This window comes from Mustela putorius, unplaced genomic scaffold, assembly GCF_011764305.1.
Source record: "Mustela putorius furo isolate JIRA1106 unplaced genomic scaffold, ASM1176430v1.1 tig00003962_pilon_pilon_pilon, whole genome shotgun sequence".
Classification (NCBI taxonomy): Eukaryota; Metazoa; Chordata; class Mammalia; order Carnivora; family Mustelidae; genus Mustela; species Mustela putorius.
The window spans coordinates 11383435-11403369 of record NW_025422106.1 but is presented as its reverse complement, the minus strand read 5'-3'; the positions used below and the strand labels follow the sequence as shown (position 1 = coordinate 11403369).

The window sequence follows — 19935 nt, the reverse complement described above, 5'->3', positions numbered from 1 at the left end:
CTATTTTCTTTGTTCTCCAGTTGAATTTGTAGGTGTTGAGAATAGTTTGATAGTAATCTAGCTGAATTCCTAGGACTTAGCAAAATTTAAGTCTCCTGCTCCTCTGTTATCTTGGACTCCCTTTCAACTTTTTATTTATAATAATTATAGTTAGTGTTTCCTAAGCAGCTACCCTATACCAGTACGTGGTATTCTCAAATTTAATTTATGTAACAGTGCTCTGAGGTGTATACTGTTATCTCCATTTTGCGAATAAGGAAAGCAAAGTTAATATTTTCTAAGGCTGTAGTTACTAAGTGGATGTATTGGTCAGGATAGGCTAAATTATGCTATATAACAACCCACCCCAGATTTGAGTGCCTCAAAACAGCAAAAATTTATTTTTTGCTCATGCTCCATGTCCATCATGGATTGACTAGAAGTATTCTGTGCTACTTTATCTTCTATCCAAAAGTCAGGCTGAGGAAGACTCCATCTTTGTATTTCCTTGATTGCTCAGGTAGGAAAAAAGGGAACATGACCTTAAGGTTTCTCTCCAAAAGTGATTCCAGTCACTTTCACTTATATTTCACTGTTTACAACAAGTCATGTGGCCATTTATAAAAGGAGGGCAAGAAGTGCTGTCCACCTGTATGCTTAGAAGAGAAACAAATACTCCAGTGAATAGAATTAATAAAGTCACAACTCAGTCCAAAATCTGTGCTCTTTCCTTTGTACCATTAGTTTCATAGGATTATTGCAAAGATTAAAAATATGAAAACATACAGAAGAATTTAGCAATACACAATTGTAGTTTGTACTCAACAGATAGTGAAATGGAATCCTAGACAGTGATTAAAGTAGAAACAAGTTAAATTTGTCCTCGGTATTCTTTTCTGGTCATTTTTTGGCATAAGTCTCTCGTGGCCTCGCCTGATGATCCATGCAGGAGACTGTCTCACAGTTGATAAGGCTCCACGGCTGTGCCCTTTGCTCCAGCCTCTATGCCCACCAGATTTCCTGTGCTCTCTAGATTTCCTCAGGAACTTACTGTCATATACCATCATTGGCTGGTTTCAGATGGGCTGATGCTTAGAGGGTATTTATTTAATCTCTGGGGAGGAAACTGAGGCCCAGAGCAAGGCCCAGACATGCCTGAGAACATATGGCTACTCAGTAGCAGACCCAGGACCAGAACCTACTTTTTATTTCTGAGTTTAGTGCCCTTCCTGCTGCTTCTCACAGGGCTGACAAACTGGTCCCCTTGTACCAGGTTGGAGCATTCTGCTGACAGGGAATTCATATAATTTTTCTCACTTTCTCTCTTACAGTTCTGAAGGTGAACAAGAGGAGACATTAAAGGAATCACCAGAGCAGCTGAAAGAGAAAGACATGTAGGGCCACCAAAGGGTTGCCTAAAGATGCTGTGTAAAGTCTTGGTTTTAGGGGAATAGTATTTCCTTATTTGTAAGAGAATACTTTCTTCCCATTTTTACATATACATTTAATGTGAGCATGTTTCTTTCACCAAAAAGCTGTTACGAGGATGTGATCTAAATCAATAGCATCTTATAATCAAGGAAATACATGATGATGATGATGTTAATAAGTTTACACTTGAGGTAGATGAAATCTGTTTTCCACATAAATATATTTTCATCTGTGGAAATAGTTTTTTTTTTAGCTGCTGAGATATGTTTAAAGTTATTATCTCTTTTTAGGATATTCCCTAATATTCTCTTTCAGATACATAAGATATTCTAAGATAGTCTAATTTTGACCTACTGCCAAGTAAAGATTATTGTCAAAAGCATCCTTAAAAAGTACCCCTTGGGAATATATTGTTTGATTTTTCTAAACATCTCCTAATTACTTTGTGCTTTTAATTTCTTAGATCCCTGACAGACATTCAAGACCTCTCCAGTATCTCCTACGAACAAGGTGGTTCTTTTAAGGAAGTCTCATGCAAAACACCCAGAATAAACCACGCACCTACAAGTGTCAGCACTCCGCTCAGCCCAGGTAACCAATGCAGGGGGAAGAAGTGTTTGGGAGAAGAACGGTTCCTGCCCCACTGGCTTTGGGAAGTCAGGCTATGAGAACAGACTGGCAGCTGTTTCCCCATAGTGCAGAGGTGTCTCTTTAGTTCTAGAGCTGGTGGGAATAATCCCATGGGGACCCACGTAGGCATTGGTGGTGATGGTTATTTTTTTTTTTTAGATTATTTATTTATTTATTTATTTATTTGAGGGAGAATGAGTGAGAGAGAGCATGAGAAAGGAGAAGGTCAGAGGGAGAAGCAGACTCCCCAAGGAGCTGGGAACCCGATGTGGGACTCGATCCTAGAAGTCTGGGATCATGACCTGAGCTGAAGGCAGTTGCTCAACCAACTGAGCCACCCAGGCGCCCGGTGGTGATGGTTATTGAGCAGCTTTGGGAGTTTTTTTTTACTTAGGTGGTAGAGACATGCAAATGCAAACTGTACTTTGTACTCTAGCACTACTAAATTTAGTGCAAATACATTGGCTTCTCTGCTGTTTGTAACTCAAAACCTATTGTGCTTAAATGTACATAGTTTTGAGTCCTGCAATCTTAACAACCAGCATCAAATAGCCTTTCTGTGGTGTCTTTAGTCCCAGTATATTTGTGGTTCAAATAATCTCCCTTTATTTTGATGGCCAAGTTTAGAGACTGTCTTTTTTTTTTTTTTTTTAACTTTGAGGAGTTATGTCTCATATCAGCAGTTATTTTAGTTATTAACAATTCAGAGAATCCCTGGAATAGATATAGAGTTTTATGTTTTTGTTTTTTAATAATGTAAAGGACCTGGACAATGATTGCCCTCTTTTCTACAACAGGGTCAAGTTCTTCAGCTGCCAGCCAGTATAAAGACTGCCTTGAAAGTATCACATTTCAGATTAAAACAGGGTCTACCTCATGCTGGAACAGTCAGGAATCTATTCAAACTTCATCTGATACATTTTCAACAGTTCGAGAGAAAGCAAAGAGCCTAGATTCCTTTCTTACTTCCTCTGAAACTGTCCCTTCAAGATTGACTGATCTTGTAAGTATACTGACTGCACTTTCCATGCTCACGGAGTCAACCCAACGGCTTTAGGGATCCAAAGTACTAAGATTTCTCCAAATCTATTTTACAAAGAAAACAAGAAACAAGCTGGATCTTCTCTAGGCCTCCTTGGGGTGTCTCTCTGAGTCTGTATTATAGGATATATCTTGGGTTTTTGTGTCCCCCCCCTGCCCCCGCACCAGAAATAATGTTTGGCAATTAATTTCTTTCTTTCTTTTTCTTCCTTCCTTCCTTCCTTTTTTTTTTTTTTTTTAAAGATTTTATTTACTTATTTTAGAGAGAGAGAGTGAGAGAGCAAGCACACAAGCAGGGAGAGTAGCAGGCAGAGGGAGATGTAGTCTCCCTGCTGAGCAGGGAGCCTGACTCGGGGCTCAGTCCCAGGATCCTGGGTTCACAACATGAGTTGAAGACAGATGCTTAACTGACTGAGCCACCTAGGTGGCCTGGCAATTTCTTTAAAGAGCCAAACTGCCACAGTTTATGATGCTACTACCTTCACCTGCAGTGTACTTTCTGTCTACACATCTCCTCCTCACTTGAGGAGGCTTGAGTTCTCCCTTTGATGCCTCCTCTGCTTGGTTCTCTGAGAGTTTTGACTGATCACCTTGTCTGAGCTCCTGGACCAATAGTCTGCAATAAAAACACATATTTTGTGTACTACCTTCTCCTCTCTCCTCCTCCTCCCCCGCTATCCTTTTCTTTTTCCCCTTCTCTCTCCCTCATATTTCATATGTATGATCTCTTCAAGAAGACTACAAATTCCTTATTTGGTACTGTTCATTAAAAATCTGTTGACCATTCTATAGGCAGATCGATGTCTTGCTTTGGCCCTCAATTAAAAATCATCTGTTGGGTGCCTGGGTGGCTCAGTGGGTTAAGCCTCTGCCTTCGGCTCAGGGTATGAGCTCAGGGTCCTATAATCGAGTCCTTTTTCGGGCTCTCTGCTCAGCGGGGAGCCTGCTTCCCCCCAACCCCCCTCCTGTCTCTCTGCCTACTTGTGATTTCTCTCTGCCAAATAAATAAATAAAATCTTAAAAAAAAAAAAATCAACTGTCATCTTCTTTTTTTTTTTAATTTTTTTATTTTATATTTTTATTTGACAGGGAGAGAGATCCCAAGTAGGCAGAGAGGCAGGCAGAGAGAGGGGTGGAAGCAGGCTCCCTGCTGAGCAGAGAGCCCGATGTGGGGCTCAATCCCAGGACCCTGAGATCATGGCCTGAGCCGAAGGCAGTGGTTTAACCCAATGAGCCACCTAGGTACCCCAACTGTCATCTTTGGGCATTTGACTCACAAAAGGTCCACTCTGAAGTAGGGCGATAAAGAACTTTATGCTTCATTCAGCCATCTGTTAATTGGGCAGGTTCTAAGTGCCAGATAGCTTGCCAGGTCCTCTTCTAGGCATCCAAATATAAATAAGATAGACATAGTCTCTGCTCTGGAGGAGCTCCCCATCTAGTGAGAAAGGCTGGCGTGATCCAACACAAAGGCAGGTACTGAGCACTGGGGAGGCAAAGAGGGGTGAGAAGGGATTGCAGAGGAGGGGCCTTTAGAAGGAGTTTGACTCAATCAACAAAACAAGTGGCTTCTTCCATCAGTGAAACACAGGCTTAATCTTGGAAGTAAGTGAACTTCATGGGTCTTTAGAGCTCAATGCATGTGTCATCAATTACCATGTTTATGTCTTACTTATAGAAAAGATTGTCTGCATTTACTGGGGCTGGTTCCTCCAGCATTGCTAAGTCACCTGACATATCGTCCCATGCCACCCAGAGAAGGAGCCTGCCGAAAGGTAATGTGTTTAATATAAAAATAGAACCAAAAAAAAAAAAATCCAATTTAAGGGAACCTTAGTCTCATCTTTGATGCTACATTAGATTCAAATAGAAATGCTATTTTCCCTCTGATTATAAAAGTAAAACATATTCATTAAACTTAGAGAATTAAAAAGAGCTATAAAAAAACCTACTATTTAATTCTACCACCAGTTTTTAAACTTCTTGTATTATTTTGGTATGTATCTTTTTCATCTTTTTTTTTTTTTTTTTTTAATAAACTCTCTGCCCAATGTGGGGCTCAAACTCAAGACCCCAAGACGAAGGGTTGCATGCTGTACTGACTGAGCCAGGCAGGCATCCCTCTAATTTCATATTTCTAGAAATATACAAAAATGTATATATTTTTAGCATAGTTGAGATCATAACTGTGTGTCAGCTCTGGGCTTTTTTTTATTCTTTGATGCTATATTTTGAGGATTTCCCCTTAGTCAGTGGAAGTTACAATAGTCCATTCTATATATATTGCTTAACCAAGCCTTTATGTTGAAGATTTATATTGTTTTTTTTTTTTAAAGATTTTATTTATTTATTTGACAGAAATCACAAGTAGGCAGAGAGGCAGGCAGATGGGGGGCGGTGGGGAGCAGACTCCCTGCTGAGCAGAGAGCCAGATGCGGGGCTCAATCCCAGGACTCTGGGATCATGACTTGAGCCGAAGGCAGAGGCTTAACCCACTGAGCCACCCAGGCGCCTCTATATTGTTTTCTAATTTTTGCTTTTTGTACGAAAATCTTTGTCTGCACCTCTGATACCTTTCTCAGGATAGATTCTTAAGAGATAGTTTTCAAATCAAAAGATATGAGAATATTAACAGCCCTTGAGGTGTTTTGCCTTTGCTATACTAATTTTAATGTCTTATGTTTTGGCACAGTTCTTGGATTTTTGTGAATTATGCTGAGGGGTTTTGGTTAGTGTTACAACTGAGCAGTTAGGGAAAGGCCGAAAGAATGGTTGCTTTGTATCCCTTGGCCTGATAATCTATAGAGAAAGACCTCCCACTTTATGTTTTGTTCATTTTGAGTGGTTCAGAGCCTCTCTATCCCTCTGCGAGCCCCCAGCCACTTAGTAAGAATTTGTACCTCATGTACCCCAATATCCTTGAGAAGGAAAGGACACGGATCAGGCAGTACTGGGGTGGGTATGGGGCAAAGTAGGAAAGGGTTTGAAGTAAAAGGGGGAGTAAACCCATTCACATGTTAGGAGGTCTCAGGTAGGACTGCTAATGTGAAAGAAAGGCTATCTCCCTGCCTTAGTTTGTTTTACTGTTGAGAGGTCCTAAGTCTATGTGGAAGCTGTGAAAATCCAGTTCAGGGCCAGGAAGGTATTAAGTCATTTTCCCCTTTATCTTTTTTAAGCACTAGTAGAAGCCATTTCACAGCGTCACATTGATGAGCTACCACCACCATCTCAAGAGCTGCTTGATGAAATTGGTAAGGGATGTTCAATACCGAATGTGCTCCGTGGCCTTTTTTGTTATGGTCACTGACCACAGTGTGGTTCTTTGTCTCATGTGTAAGCACTGGTACAAAAGCCTCTCAGAATGTCTCATAGAATGTACAATTCAGGAAGGAGCGGTTTTCCAATGAAATGGGCCTCGCACTACTACTGAAACCTGGCCAGGATAATTAGCCTGTGTCTGTTGTCATTTTGTTACTTAAAGGACCTATGGAAATTATTCTAAGAGAAATAACACTATTTGAGTGGTTTATTAAGATGAAATTCTTTTATTAAAGGAATTTTTCACTTCCTTTTTGAACCAAACCAATGATAATTTGGAGGCGTGGTGTCTAGCTACTGAGGCCAAGACATATCCTGTACTTTTCAGTTTTGCCATCAGCGGGAGGTATTTAAGGTATCCGGATCATGGATGAGTTACTTTTCTAGTGGCACAAGAACTAGGGTGCCAGAGTCAGAACTGCCAGAACCTTCCTTAGTTTCTTTTTCTATACTCATGGGCCCTTCTTACCTCATCACACCTCTCCTCCAATTCCACAGGGTCACAGGGTTGTTGGGTTAAGCTCTTAGGGCTCCCAGCCCTACACCCTTTCCTTCTATAGAGATCCCCAGGAGTCTTTGCAAATTCCTTCTCTCTAGTTGCTTTTCTTAGTATAACAATAGAACTGCTGCTTGTAAGAGTAGAGGTCACCTATACATGTCCAGCTCAGGTAAATTCTCAGTGTCATTTGTTCTTGGTCATGACTTACGGCAGGATTTTTAGGATACTTTGCAGTTTGACCTTAGTGATACTTTCTCTCTGGATCCTGCTGTCTTCTCTCTTAGTCACCATATGGACTCCCCCATTTCAGCAGCTGTTAGCAGGTTTCATCCTGGGCTCTGCCTCATGGCACAGCTGTACCACGGTATATGCTGCAGAAACCCTCCCTCATTTTACATATGGGAATTATCTGGATCAGGTTTCTAGGCGATGTCTGTACTTTGACATGAGTCAGCAATTTCCCAGAAAGACAAAAGCACAAGGGCACCTGGGTAGTTTCTCCTAATAATGGACACTCCCATGCAATGATTGTATATTATTCTGTTGTTCCACCTCAAGAGAGCTTTGGGGAGTGCCCTGGTGCTGACACCTGTTCTTTGGGAGGACCCACATCCAAAGCTCTAGTCTTCTGACAAGGGCCTAAAGGGGAGGATCCTCTTGAACCCTAGGATAAAGATGATCCTTTAAGATCAACAGGGGACTATTTTAACAAGGATAAAAATGGAATTTTAAATTTCAGATTATTTGAAATAATCAAATGGGGCCCCTTGATGCCCAGGAGTGGCAGGAAGGGCCTATTTCCTGACTTGCAGGAAGAGAGAGCCCTGTGCCTGCACACAATAGGGCTGCATCAGGGAACCCATGGTCCCTGTGTGTGCGCTGCCTCCCATCTATCTTCCTGCTTTGCTCTGGGAGCACTTGAACCATACTGTAAAGCTAGCAAATGCAAAGCAGTATGCAGGGTCTAGCAGACACTTGTCTTGGTCTTGCAGTCAATTCTTTAGGAACTAGAAATTATGGATATTCTTTGCCTTCTGTCTCTTCATAAACTTAGTAAAAATATGAAATATAGGCTACAGAGGTGGGAAAAATTGGAAGTTGCTTTGATGTTGTTCCACACTATTTGAGAGAGAATAAAATACAGATTAGGAGAATAGATCTTAGAGCTGGACCATCTAGGTTTAAATCCCAGCTCTGCATCTTACTCTCTATGTGATACCAGGCAAGGTCCTCAACCTTTCTTTACCTTCATTTCCTCATCTGCTAAACAGAATTGGCAATCACATGATCAGTCTTGTAGGGTTGTTGTGAAGATTGCAAACATTAATCTTGAATGAATGTGTGTAAATTAAAAACAGTACCTGCCACGTAGGGCTCTGCAAATGTGACCTATCATCGTTACCATTTTTGTTTTTATTTTTACTGTTGGAGGGAATTGAACGACATAGACCAATGGTTCTCAAACTTTACCAGCTGTCAGAGTAACCTGGAGGGCTTGTAAGATATGATTGCTTGGCCCCACCCCCCGAGTTTCTGACTCAGTAGGTCTGGAATGAGGCCTGAGAATTTGCGCTTCTAAGTCAGAGTATGCTGAGTATAACTGAGTGAGTATACTGAGGCTGATCTGAGGGCTGCTCTTCGAGAACCACTGCCCTAGAGAATGGTGTGATATGTAAAGGAAGAAGTAAGTTGCCTTCTGCTTTTGTATACTTGTAACAGAGCACTTGAAGAAGCAGCAGGCCTCATCCAGAGTGTTGGGGGAGAACTCAGCAAGTCATCTAGGCATCACTGCAAAAGGTAAGCCAACTACCCAGGTCCTTTTCATCAGGGCCTTGCTGTAACACTGTCTTTGGCAACACATTGGTATATCTGGGGTCCTGTGGACCTTGAAGTCAGGGACACTTCCACCTCAGTTGCCACTTTTGTACTGCAAATGATTTCATGTCTCTGAGCCTCAGTCATCCTCATCTGTAAAATGTGGATGATAATTCCTACCTCCTGAGGTATGCACAGTGCCCGCTACATTATAAGATAGTGAACAAACCTTCCCTTCACAGGACTGCTGGCAGGATGAAATGAGATACCATTATGAAATGCTTGGCATAGATTAAAGGGTTCTACACTTCCCCACCCAAATTCCTTCCTTGGGGCTTCAACCTAGAAACATCTAACAAGTAAAATCAGGGTAGTCCCCCACGTAAATCTGGGCAATTTGTTTCCAGGGTCTCCTGCCTCTTCTTCTATGTGCCCTTTCTTTCTTCTGCTTGCTCTGCTTCCTCTGTCTCTCTTGAGTCTTGGCACAGGTGAGGTTTCCTGTTGCTTCACCTGGCACCAGAGAGCTCCCAAGACCCCAGAAGCAGCTGCTGTGAATACAGGCGCCCTGCGGACTGCCACCTGGTCTCTGGTTCTCGTGGGAAGAAGTCGTGCAATGCATACTTCAGGGAGCACTGATTAGCCTTAATTTTAAGGCAAAATTTCTCAATTGTTTTTTGATGTTGTTCTAATAAAGTCTTTCAACTGTTTTTAGACCAAAGGCACTTAGAAGAACAAGAAACTAACTGTGAAAAAGAAGATAGCAGTATGCTTTGGACCAAAGAAACTCAGGATCTAGAAGAGGACACAGAGAGGTAACAGAAAAAGCTGGATTTCTGAAAGGATTTAGTGTACATATCAGTTTGCATTAGTTTGTCTTCTGATATTGACAAATAAGACGGGAAGAAAGGGTCTTTCTTCATATTGTCCTAATAGCCCCTATTCCTGAAAGTTTTTTGTTTTTAATTACCATTGTCATAAGATAAACCTAACAGTTCAGTAGTGTTAAGTTTATTCACATTGTTGTGCAAACAGTCTCTTGAACTTATTCGTCTTACTAAACTGAAACTGTACTCGTTAAAAACCAACTGCCCATTCCCCCTTTCCTCAATTCCTAGCAACTGCCTTTCTACTTTCTGCTTCTATGTGTTTGACTCCTCCTGATACCTCATAAAGTGAAGTCATTCATTATTTATCTTTCGTAACTGGTTTATTTCACTTAGCATAATATCCTTAGGGTTCATCCATGCAACATGGTCAGAGTTTCCTCCTTCTAATAAACTATTTTATTTGAGAGAGAGAGAGTGTGTGCCACACAAGCAAGGGGGCGCAGCAGCAGCAGAGGGAGGGGGAGATCAGGTTCCCTGCTGAGCAGGGAGCCTGATGTGGGGCCCAATCCCAGGGCCCAGGATCATGACCTGAGCTGAAGGCAGACACTTAACCAACTGAACCACCCAGGTGCCCCAGAATTTCCTTCTTTTTTAAGTCTGAATTCCTCTGTGTGTGTGTGTGTTACATTTTGTTAATCCATTCATTTATTAATAGGTACTGGGTTACTTCTACCTTTTGCCTACTGTGAATAATGCTTCTATGAACGTAGGTATACAAATATCTCTTCTGGATATCCTGCTTTCAATTATTTTGGATATGTACCCTGAAGTGGTGTTGCTGGATCACATGGTAAATCTATTTTTAATTTTTTGAGGAAATACCATACTGTTTTCCACAGCAGCTGCACCATTTTACATTCCTACCAACAGTGCACAAGGGCTCCAGTTTCTTCACATCCTTGCCAATACTTGTTATTTTCTTTCTTTTTTTTTTTTGATATTAGCCTCTTTAGTGGAATGAGTATGAGGTGATATCTCGTTGTGGTTTTGATTTGTATTTCCCCAGTGATGAGTGATGTTGAGCAACTTTTCATATGGTCCATGGCCATTTGTAGACTTTCTCTGGAGAAATAACCATTCAAGTCTTTTGCCCATTTTTTTTTTTTGAAGATTTTATTTATTTATTTGGCAGAGAGAGCACGAATAGGCATAGAGGCAGATGGTGTGGGGGATGGAAGCAGGCTCCCCGCTGAGCAGAGAGCCCAATGCGGGGCTCGATCCCAGGACCCTGAGACCATGACCTGGGCCGAAGGCAGAGGCTTAACCCACTGAGCCACCCAGATGTCCCTTTTGCCCATTTTTTAATAGGACTTTTTTCTTGTCAAGTTGCTTTTTTTCTGTTTTTGTTTGTTTTTACTTCATTTTGCGAGGCGGACATAGGTTTCGGCTTTTTTCAAAAATGTTTCAGTTAAAGGCCTTGGAAGAGAATTTTTAGATCTTTGTAGCCAAATAAGAGAAAAATGGGGGCAATCATCCAGACAGTTGAGTCTAAAAACACAAGGTTGCCTCAAAAAACCCCATTCCATTCCTGATTCAGGGCTCTCCTTTGACCCATGCTGCAAGGTACACCACTTCAGTTCACCTCTCATGCCTTCTGACTTCTCTTGCCTTGTTCCGTGATTCAGGAATAGGACTGGTGTGAGATGAGTGAGACACAATCCTTAGGCACAAAGTTGAAGGAGAAGACACCAAAAAATGCAGAGGTTGGGGGCATTACTCGGTGGCTTACTTGGTTAAGTGTCTGCCTTCCCAAGGGTCCTGGGATCGAGCTCTGCATCAGGCTCCCAGCTCAGCAGAGAGCCTGCTTCTCCCTCTCCCTCCACCTGCTGTTCTTCCTACTTGTGCTTTCTATATCTCTGTCAAATAAATAAATAAAGTCTTTATTTTAAAAAACACAGGAGTCAAGATAGATTATTTTAATGCAGTATTTTTAAAAATGAAAATTGATGCCAAAAAATCCACGATGAGCAGAATGTCTAAAATTTGAAGAAAAAGAAGATCTGAATCTATCTTTGTACGATTCCCCTTATCCTAATCCTGGTCCTGAGAATCCTTAGGGTACCCTGCAGAATTCTTTCAGCTGCAGATGATAGAAAACCCCACCATTGTGCTTTGATGGGTTTGTCTCACACAAGAGGCAGTCCCATTGGTTGGCAGGGCATGCCTGCTGTAGCAGCTTGGTGATGTGACCAGGGACTTAGGCTCTTTGATATTCTTGCTTTGCCACCATGGCATGTTGACCTTTATTTTCAGACTTGTCACCTCCTCGTTGCAAGATGGCTACTATCCACACACCAGGCAGAGATAAAAGGGTGGGGCAAAGGAATATTGTGACTCTGCCCCTTTTTATCTGGAGAGCAGAAACTTTCCCAGAAGCCCTCCCCAGCAGTGCCTGCCCACTTATATCTCAGTGGCCAAATGTGATGCATGACCACCCTAAGTTGCAAGGGAGACTATAAATTGGGTTTTTAGCTTTTTAGCTGCTATAGAAGAGGAAGGCAAAGGAGAAGAGTGCTATGAATATCTTTTAGATAGTGAATCCAGTTTCCGGCACACTCTGCAAGGGCTAAATTATTCTGTGTGAGGAAGGAAAAGAAAGAGACTTGTAAGGGAAGTCTGGGAAGTAGAGGAGGAGACTGGAGTCCTGGGACCTGCAAGGAAGGTCCTTCCTGGGGAGACAGAAAAAAAAAAAAAAACAGAGAGGCAAAAGTGGGAGAAGATACATACTTCTTTAAAGTTTTAGTAATCTTTTTCTAGGGACGCTTGGGTGGCTCAGTCAATTAAGCATCTGCCTCAGTCTCTGGCCATGATCCCAGGGTCCTGGGATTGAGTCCTGCTCTTGGGCTTCTTACTGAGTGGGGATCCTACTTCTTCTATCTGCTGCTCCCTTGCTTGTGCACACTCTCTCTCTCTCACTGATAAGTAAGTGAAATATTTAACAAATAATAATTTCAAAAAAAAAATCTTTTTTTCTATAACGTATGATATAAATCCCACCCTTCCATCTCCTTAGAACACCTTCAGTAAAAATGTACATCATTATTCAAGCAAGATAAGATGATTAGCTCAAAAAATCCAAGTTAAATTTGGTTGTATAAAGTGCTTTGCTCTTGATTCAAAGTTAGCTGCTATTACTGTTTTCCGAAAGGGCTGGCTGTACTGGGCACAGATAGAGGCCCACAGAGCAACTTTTCAGGCCTTCCGAAAACACTGTCTGCATCCTGTAGCCTCAGAGGTAGTTCTTCCTCCAAAGTAGGTGTAGGAGTGTGTACAATTCTAACCTCAGATGGAAATTGACTTAATGACCTAGAATTGAGACTGAGTCTAACATTGGATTTGGGAGATAACTATTCTTAGGGGTGCTGAGGCTTTCGGTCAAGGGCCTAAAGAAGAGTTTGGTCTGCATTTAAATCAGATCTAAGTGACCTCTGCTGCTCTAGATACAATCTCACCGAGTTCTTATTTTCTCATGTGTACAGTGAAAGCACTGGTTTGAAGGGCCTTTCCCACTCTAAAACACTTTGCCTCCTTGTCATGGGATAAGAATTGTCTCAAATTTCTTCACTTGCCCTTGGACAGAGCTCACTCTACTCTCGATGAGGACCTGGAAAGATGGCTACAGCCCCCCGAGGACAACACGGGGCTACAAGATCTCCCTGAAGGCTCTACAAGGTTATTGTTCTCCCATCAGAGGATCATTTTCTTCTTTTTCAGGAAGGAGGTCTAGATTTTAGGTTTTTTAAAAAATACTTTGACTCCTTAAAGAATGAGTGTCTGGTGATGTCATTACATTGCTGTTGTTAAGCCAGCCTTGACTCCTGTCAGCCCCTCTTCCTCCAGCCACCTACAGTGCTCAAGATACTGATTCTCAGACTGATATTAGTATACAGAGAGCCCTCTAAGATGGCTGTACCTTGGCCCTGTCACCTGCAATATTTCATCAGTCATTTGAATTAAATCAGAAAAGGCATGCTTATCAAATTTTTAGATAACACAAATCTAAGAATGAATGCTAATGTGATAGGTGGTAGACTGTGGGTTCAAAATATTCTTGACAGGTGGAAATGTTAGATTTCTCTAAAAGATGAAGGTTAGCATTGAACTGTGTAGAATGCGAGGGATCTGGCCAAATGGAGAATTTTGGACTGGAAGGTCCTCCTCACTGTAATTTCATTGGAGGGAGGAAGTTGTGTCTTATTTTTATATGCTCAGCATTTAGCATGGACTTCAAGACATGGTAAGAATTCAAGAAATTTTTCTTGAAGAGTCCATAAGTAGCGACTCCATGAGGTCTCAGTTTGATGCTAAAAAGGTCAGTGCAGCATTAATGCTGGATAGACAATTGTATTGTCCAAGCAAGGCGATGTTTCACACTAGAGAGAGGACTCCTGGGACATAGTGTGGGGTGTCTTTCTGGGTGCCATATTTTAAAAGAGATGTTGGCAAACAGGAGAGGGTGGCCCTAGAACGGTCAGATGTCTGGAAACCATGAAAGTCACTGGAGAGGCTTAGCCTGAGAAGCACAGATGGGGTAGAAGAATTGATAGCTGCCCTCAAACACCAGAGATACTATAAAGTGAAGAGTGTGTGCTTACTCTCTTCTTCCCCAAAGGACAGAGCTAGTGACTATAAACTGCAGAGTTAGGTATTTTTTATTTAGCAAAGCATATGCTTTCTAAGAGCCATAGCTTTCTGATAGAGAAAACTACTGCCTTTACACTCCCTTGACTGGAAGCTCCTTCCACTCAAGCGCAGGCTAGACAACACTGGGTCCAGACATTTGGCTGGAGGTAGAAGAGAGCCTGAAGGCTTCCTCCAATTCTAGAGCCTATGATTATGTTAGTGATGAGAGATTAGGAGGGAAAAATCCTTTTTGCTCTAGCTGGCTTTATTTTCTCTCTCATTTTACATATTTTGTTTTGAATATTTAGCTAATGAGAACAGAAGAAAAATCCGTAAACAGTGTCAAGTTGGTTGAGCCAGCATCTTTTGAGCACGGACAGTGAGCCAGGTGCTGTGCTGAAGCAGAGGGATGGATGTCTCTGCCCTTCAGCAGCTTACCGTTGTGTGGGGCAGATGCTTTCTGCTTACTAGTTTGGCAAACATGGTCCTTAAAATCATTAGATACTTTAATCGGATACTTCAGAGAGAGTTTCAGGAAATAAAGTGAGATAATAAAATAAATGGTGGTTATAAAAAGGACACCAATTAGAACATAAGTGAAATGCTTTGTGGGGGTTGGGTGGAGGTGAATAATATAGCCTAGAGGTTGAGAGCAAAGTCTGGGACAGACTTCTTGGGTTGGATCCCAGTTCCAGGACTTAGTGAGGCCTGTACCTTACTTCTCTGTGCCTCAGTTTTCCCATCACTTAATGGGGATGGTAATGGTACTGGTGACTCCCTCATATAGAAGTAATAAGAATTAAATGTGTTCATGTACGTTACCGCACACAACCCAATGCCTGGCCACTAGTGCTATCTATTGTGATTTCTTTGGAACAGTCCTGTTCTCCTGGGCATTGTGCATATGGTTTGATGCTTGAAATCATTGCCATTGAAGGGAGGAAAATATTAAGGATCAAGAAGCTGGTGAAAAGAAAAGAAAAGGAGAAGAAAGGGTCAAATCAGAGAGAAGGAAATCGGACAGCTTTTTAGGAACTTCTGAAGAAGGTATGAATGAATGATTGTTTAGCTTGGAGTCTTTGGACTGTGATGAACATCTTAGTTATTTAGAAATATTTCCCAGATGCGATACCTAATCCTTCTGTGTTTTTCTCCTGTAGTTCAGCCTATGTTTTCTGTTAATTGCCAGTCATATCTTCATCACAAAACCGTAACAAAATCCAATTCTATTTCTAAGCAAGCCTTTGGCTAGTCTCCTCATCTTATCTTGCACACTGTCTGGAAAGATGTTTTGCTTCTAATTGTCTAGTGTCTTCAAAGGAGTAATATATTTAGCTCACACAGAGGCTGTAGAATCTTATAAGAAATCATAAACTGTGGAAATTAAGTGGAGTCTACAAGTAATTCGAGAGGTATAAATTAATCTTATTTCAAAACTATTTCAACAGAGCTTTAGGCATCATTCACAAATGACACCCCTCTATGTTTAGGTTCCTCCTATTTAGGAAGTTAGAAATATTAACTCTTTCAAAATATCTGGTATCCCTTACATCCCTTCCCTGGTTCATTCTCATTCTCCTCCTTTGTCTGCCCTGTTTTTGCTTTGTGGACTGTATCTCCTGGGTTTCCTGGCCAGCAGGCTTCCCATTGGTCAGTGCACCTCGTCTCTGCATAGAAGTGGTATCCCCCCAGAAGCACAGCTTCTGTAAGGCAGCCTGTCCTTCTCAGCTGCAGCTGTCACTGGGTTCCAGTAACTGTTCTGTCCCACCTCCATCACAGTCCCTTTAGACTTAGGAGTGATAATGGCTTGCGTCTGCTGCTAGTCACTGGATGTCTTGCCATCCCTTGTTTGCTCCCTTAACTCTGACTGTACCTGTGTAAGTCGTCACCTCATTAAAGGGCTTGGGGTGTACTTGATTTCCTCTGGGACCCTGACTGGCACAAGGCCCAGTGTGTGTGAGCATTTAGCTAGTGTTGAAATCACTGAGAACATAACGCAGGGGCTTTGTGAATTAGCATTAGTGTCCATGGCTATGACGGGGAGCTGCGGAATGTTAGGAGGGAATGCCCATTGACCGTGTTTTTAGAAAGATTCTCTCTCTGTAGAAGAAAACGACTGTTGTCCACCCTAAACTAGAGAGAGAACATTGTAATGTGACTTCTAAATCCTGGCACACTTTGACCCAGACAGTAATCTGGTTGTGTTTTCTTCTTTCTATATTTCATCAAGAGGAACTAAAACCCTGTTTTTGGAAGCGACTGGGTTGGTCTGAGCCATCCAGGTAATGAGTTGGATATGCTTATAGGTCAAAGTTCACTGTCTGTAGAAATAGGAGCAGGCTTTAAACATGAATGATCAAGTTACTGATAATTTTTTAAAATGATAATGAATTCAAAGTTGCTGGATTTTTTTAATCTGTTAATGTTTATAGTTAATTAAAATATAAGGGGAAATTCATGCCAACTTTGGTAAAATAGTAGAGTCAGCACAAGAGCAGTTTTAGACAGGGAGGACAGAATGGTGCTATCCGTTGCTTTGCAGTCATTGTGCATTCCCATGATATGCTAGTTGATTATCCCCTTTGAATTTATAAAGATCCAAATCCCTTTCCCGTGTGTTCAGTTGAATAGAAAGAAACTGCTGTTTGTGTCTTTAAAAAACATGTACACCAACTCAAAACTCCTTTTTTTGTTGTTGTTTTTTAAAAAATACACACACAGGATAATCGTGCTGGATCAGAGTGATTTGTCAGACTGATGGCATTTGGATCGCAGGTGGACTCCTGGCCAGAGTTCGAGCATCCTGCTGGTGAGCTCCAGCCTCTCCTCATCTGCTTCAGACACCATCAGGGCAGTGACCCCCTAGCTTACACTTTGTTCAGCCGCCGCAGTAGACGGAACCACTGGCCCTTTCTGTTTGCACACTTAACTGTTTGCACATTTAACAATTTATTTTTAGTTCACATTTCTGAAAAGTGAAAGGCAGCTTTTGTTGTAAAATTTTCTCATTGTTTCCAGAATGGTTTTTGGTTTTGTTGTTTAAGATTTTTGAAACTTTAACTCATCTTATATAATAAAATGTTTACTATTAATACCATTTAGGTTTTAGCTGTGTAAGAGAAATTTCTTTGTTTTAGTTATTGGGAGAGGAACTGCCACCCAAAGAGTCTTCAATATCTGTTATAAAGTTGGATGTATAAGCAGCTACTGCTACCACCTCTCCTATAAACCGGCACCAGTCATCCGCATTTTAGACTAGAAATACTACCCTCCTCTTGGCTAGGATTGCCATATTCCCATTCCAGCTAGAATTGACTTACATGATGAAACTACAGCTCAGAATAAAAGTCCAAGATATTTTGAACTCTTTAAGGTAAACAAACATCATTTCTGTATATTTCAGATTGTATACCTCACCTCATTAGTGCCTTAGAGGATGAAATTGTGGTAAGATGAAGATCACAACCTTTTTTCTAATTTAGCAGCTAGTGACTACTGGCCAGATGTATACACATGTGTAGCCTGGTTTTTAGAGGATCGATATACCTTCATCTACCTCAAGTTTAGAGCCTTCACATATGAATAAAAACTTTTTCTTAGAAGCTGTGTGCTGTTGTACAGTACTAGCCAGCTAACATTTTATTCTTAGCAAATAAATAATAGGTCTTTTGTTTGTGAAAACTGAATTGTTCCTGTTGAGGATGGTCATATTCATACAATTCTTACTAGCACCAAAGAATTTTAGCCTGCACAAATAAAATAAGAAGGTACAAATCTGTTTGACCATTTTGAATCAAGAGACAGATGCTTGTCATTATAACCAGAAGAAAATCAAAGCAAACTACTTTACAAATAATACTATGTGTAAGAAACTTGGAGCATACAGGGACTTGTAATATATAATCCTTCCTCTCATAAACCTTTAGTTGGTGACACAAAACCAACATACATAAAAATATAAGGGCTGATAGCAGCATGATAAATAGTGAGTTGTGATATTATAGCATTCTCTGTTAGTATTCATTAAGGCTATGAATACTCTGTTAGTGTTCATTAGGCTCACAGAGTCCTACGTAAACTCCCACTGATATGATTTGTAATCTTTTGTCTACAATGTCAGTAGACTCTTCTAGCTGGCCAGTGACTATTTTATAATGGCCAACATTAACAATAATAATGCTGGTAGATTGGGGCGCCTGGGTGGCTCAGTGGGTTAAGCTGCTGCCTTCGGCTCGGGTCATGATCTCGGGGTCCTGGGATCGAGTCCCGCATTGGGCTCTCTGCTCGGCAGGGAGCCTGCTTCCTCCTCTCTCTCTGCCTGCCTCTCTGTGTACTTGTGATCTCTCTCTGTCAAATAAATAAATAAAATCTTAAAAAAAAAAATAATGCTGGTAGATAATGTTTATTGGTTATGGAGCAGCTGTTAGGTGCAAGATTCCATGACCTAAGATCATACTGGAGCAAATGTATTTGTATACTTATACATAGCAGCTTTCCCTGAGACTGTAGATCAAGAGTGTCCTAAGCAAAGTATAAGGATTGTGGAAGTGAACCAAGAGCTAACTTTAGATTAAAACTGATGGTGAGGGCGCCTGGGTGGCTCAGTGGGTTAAGCCGCTGCCTTCGGCTCAGGTCATGATCTCAGGGTCCTGGGATCAAGTCCCGCATCAGGCTCTCTGCTCAGCAGGGAGCCTGCTTCCTCCTCTCTCTCTGCCTGCCTCTCTGCCTACTTGTGATCTCTCTCTGTCAAATAAATAAATAAAATCTTTAAAAAAAAATAAAACTGATGGTGATATGTTCTCTATGAACCTAGTCCCCATCCTCACATCTGCTCTGTGGGTTTGGTGCTGAATTTTTGGAGTATACGGAGTCCTTCATTTTTCCTCACTACAAGGAAGCAGAGAATAAATATGTAAACAGTTCCAGACACATAAGAGATTGTTAAATATTGGCTCACTTTTTTTTTTTTTTTTTAAGATTTTATGTATTTATTTGAGAGAAAGAGTGAGAGAGAGAACACAAGCCAGGGGAAGAGGCAGAGGGAGAAGCAGACTCCCCCTAAGCAGGGAGCCCAATGCAGGGTTCAATCCCAGGACCCTGGGATCATGACCTGAGCTGAAGGCAGACACTTAACTGACTGAGCCACCTAGGTACCCTGAGTTTTTGAATGTTATTGAAATTAAACTGGCATAAATTCAAATTAGAGTGTTACAAATTTAGGATACAAAATGTAATCCTCATAGTTACCACGAAGAAAGTAGCTATTGAATACACACAAAAGGAAATGAGAAAGAAATTTAAACATTTCACTAGAGAAAATCAACTAAACAAAAAAGGAGACAGTAATGCAGGGGACAAAAAAGTTATAAAGGCATATAAAAAACAAATAGCATAATGACAGAAGTAAGGCCTTCTTCTCAGTAATTAGTTTAAGCATAAATGTATCAAACTCTCCAAAAGACAAAGATTTGTAGAATGGATAAAAATACATAATCTAACTCCATGCTGTCTATAAGCGATTCAGTTGAAATCCAAACACACAAACAGATTGACAGGGGAAGGATGGACGAAGATATTTCATACAACTACTAACCAAAAGAACAGGGGTGGCTATGTTAATATTAGACAAAGTAGACTTTAAATCGAAAAAGGTTATAAGAGGGGCGCCTGGGTGGCTCAGTGGTTTGGGCTGCTGCCTTCGGCTCGGGTCAT

The 19935-nt window shown here is 41.2% G+C and overlaps 1 protein-coding gene across 5 annotated transcripts in view; it reads left to right on the top strand.

Moving 5' to 3' along the window:
* TEX14 (testis expressed 14, intercellular bridge forming factor) overlaps positions 1-17320 on the top strand; it is a 125984-nt gene extending 108664 nt beyond the window's left edge. For 3 of the 5 annotated variants that reach the window (XM_045069970.1, XM_004747278.3, XM_013053652.2), the window contains 11 exons: positions 1311-1373; positions 1874-2001; positions 2838-3043; positions 4760-4856; positions 6258-6332; positions 8618-8695; positions 9426-9525; positions 13180-13272; positions 15161-15270; positions 16454-16505; positions 16945-17320. In XM_045069970.1, coding sequence (XP_044925905.1) covers positions 1311-1373; positions 1874-2001; positions 2838-3043; positions 4760-4856; positions 6258-6332; positions 8618-8695; positions 9426-9525; positions 13180-13272; positions 15161-15270; positions 16454-16505; positions 16945-16981 — 1039 coding nt within the window. In that variant the 3' untranslated portion in view covers positions 16982-17320. The remainder of the gene's footprint in view (positions 1-1310; positions 1374-1873; positions 2002-2837; positions 3044-4759; positions 4857-6257; positions 6333-8617; positions 8696-9425; positions 9526-13179; positions 13273-15160; positions 15271-16453; positions 16506-16944) is intronic. The other 2 variants (XM_045069968.1, XM_045069969.1) reach the window with 2 other exon arrangements.
* Positions 17321-19935: the final 2615 nt, after the last annotated feature.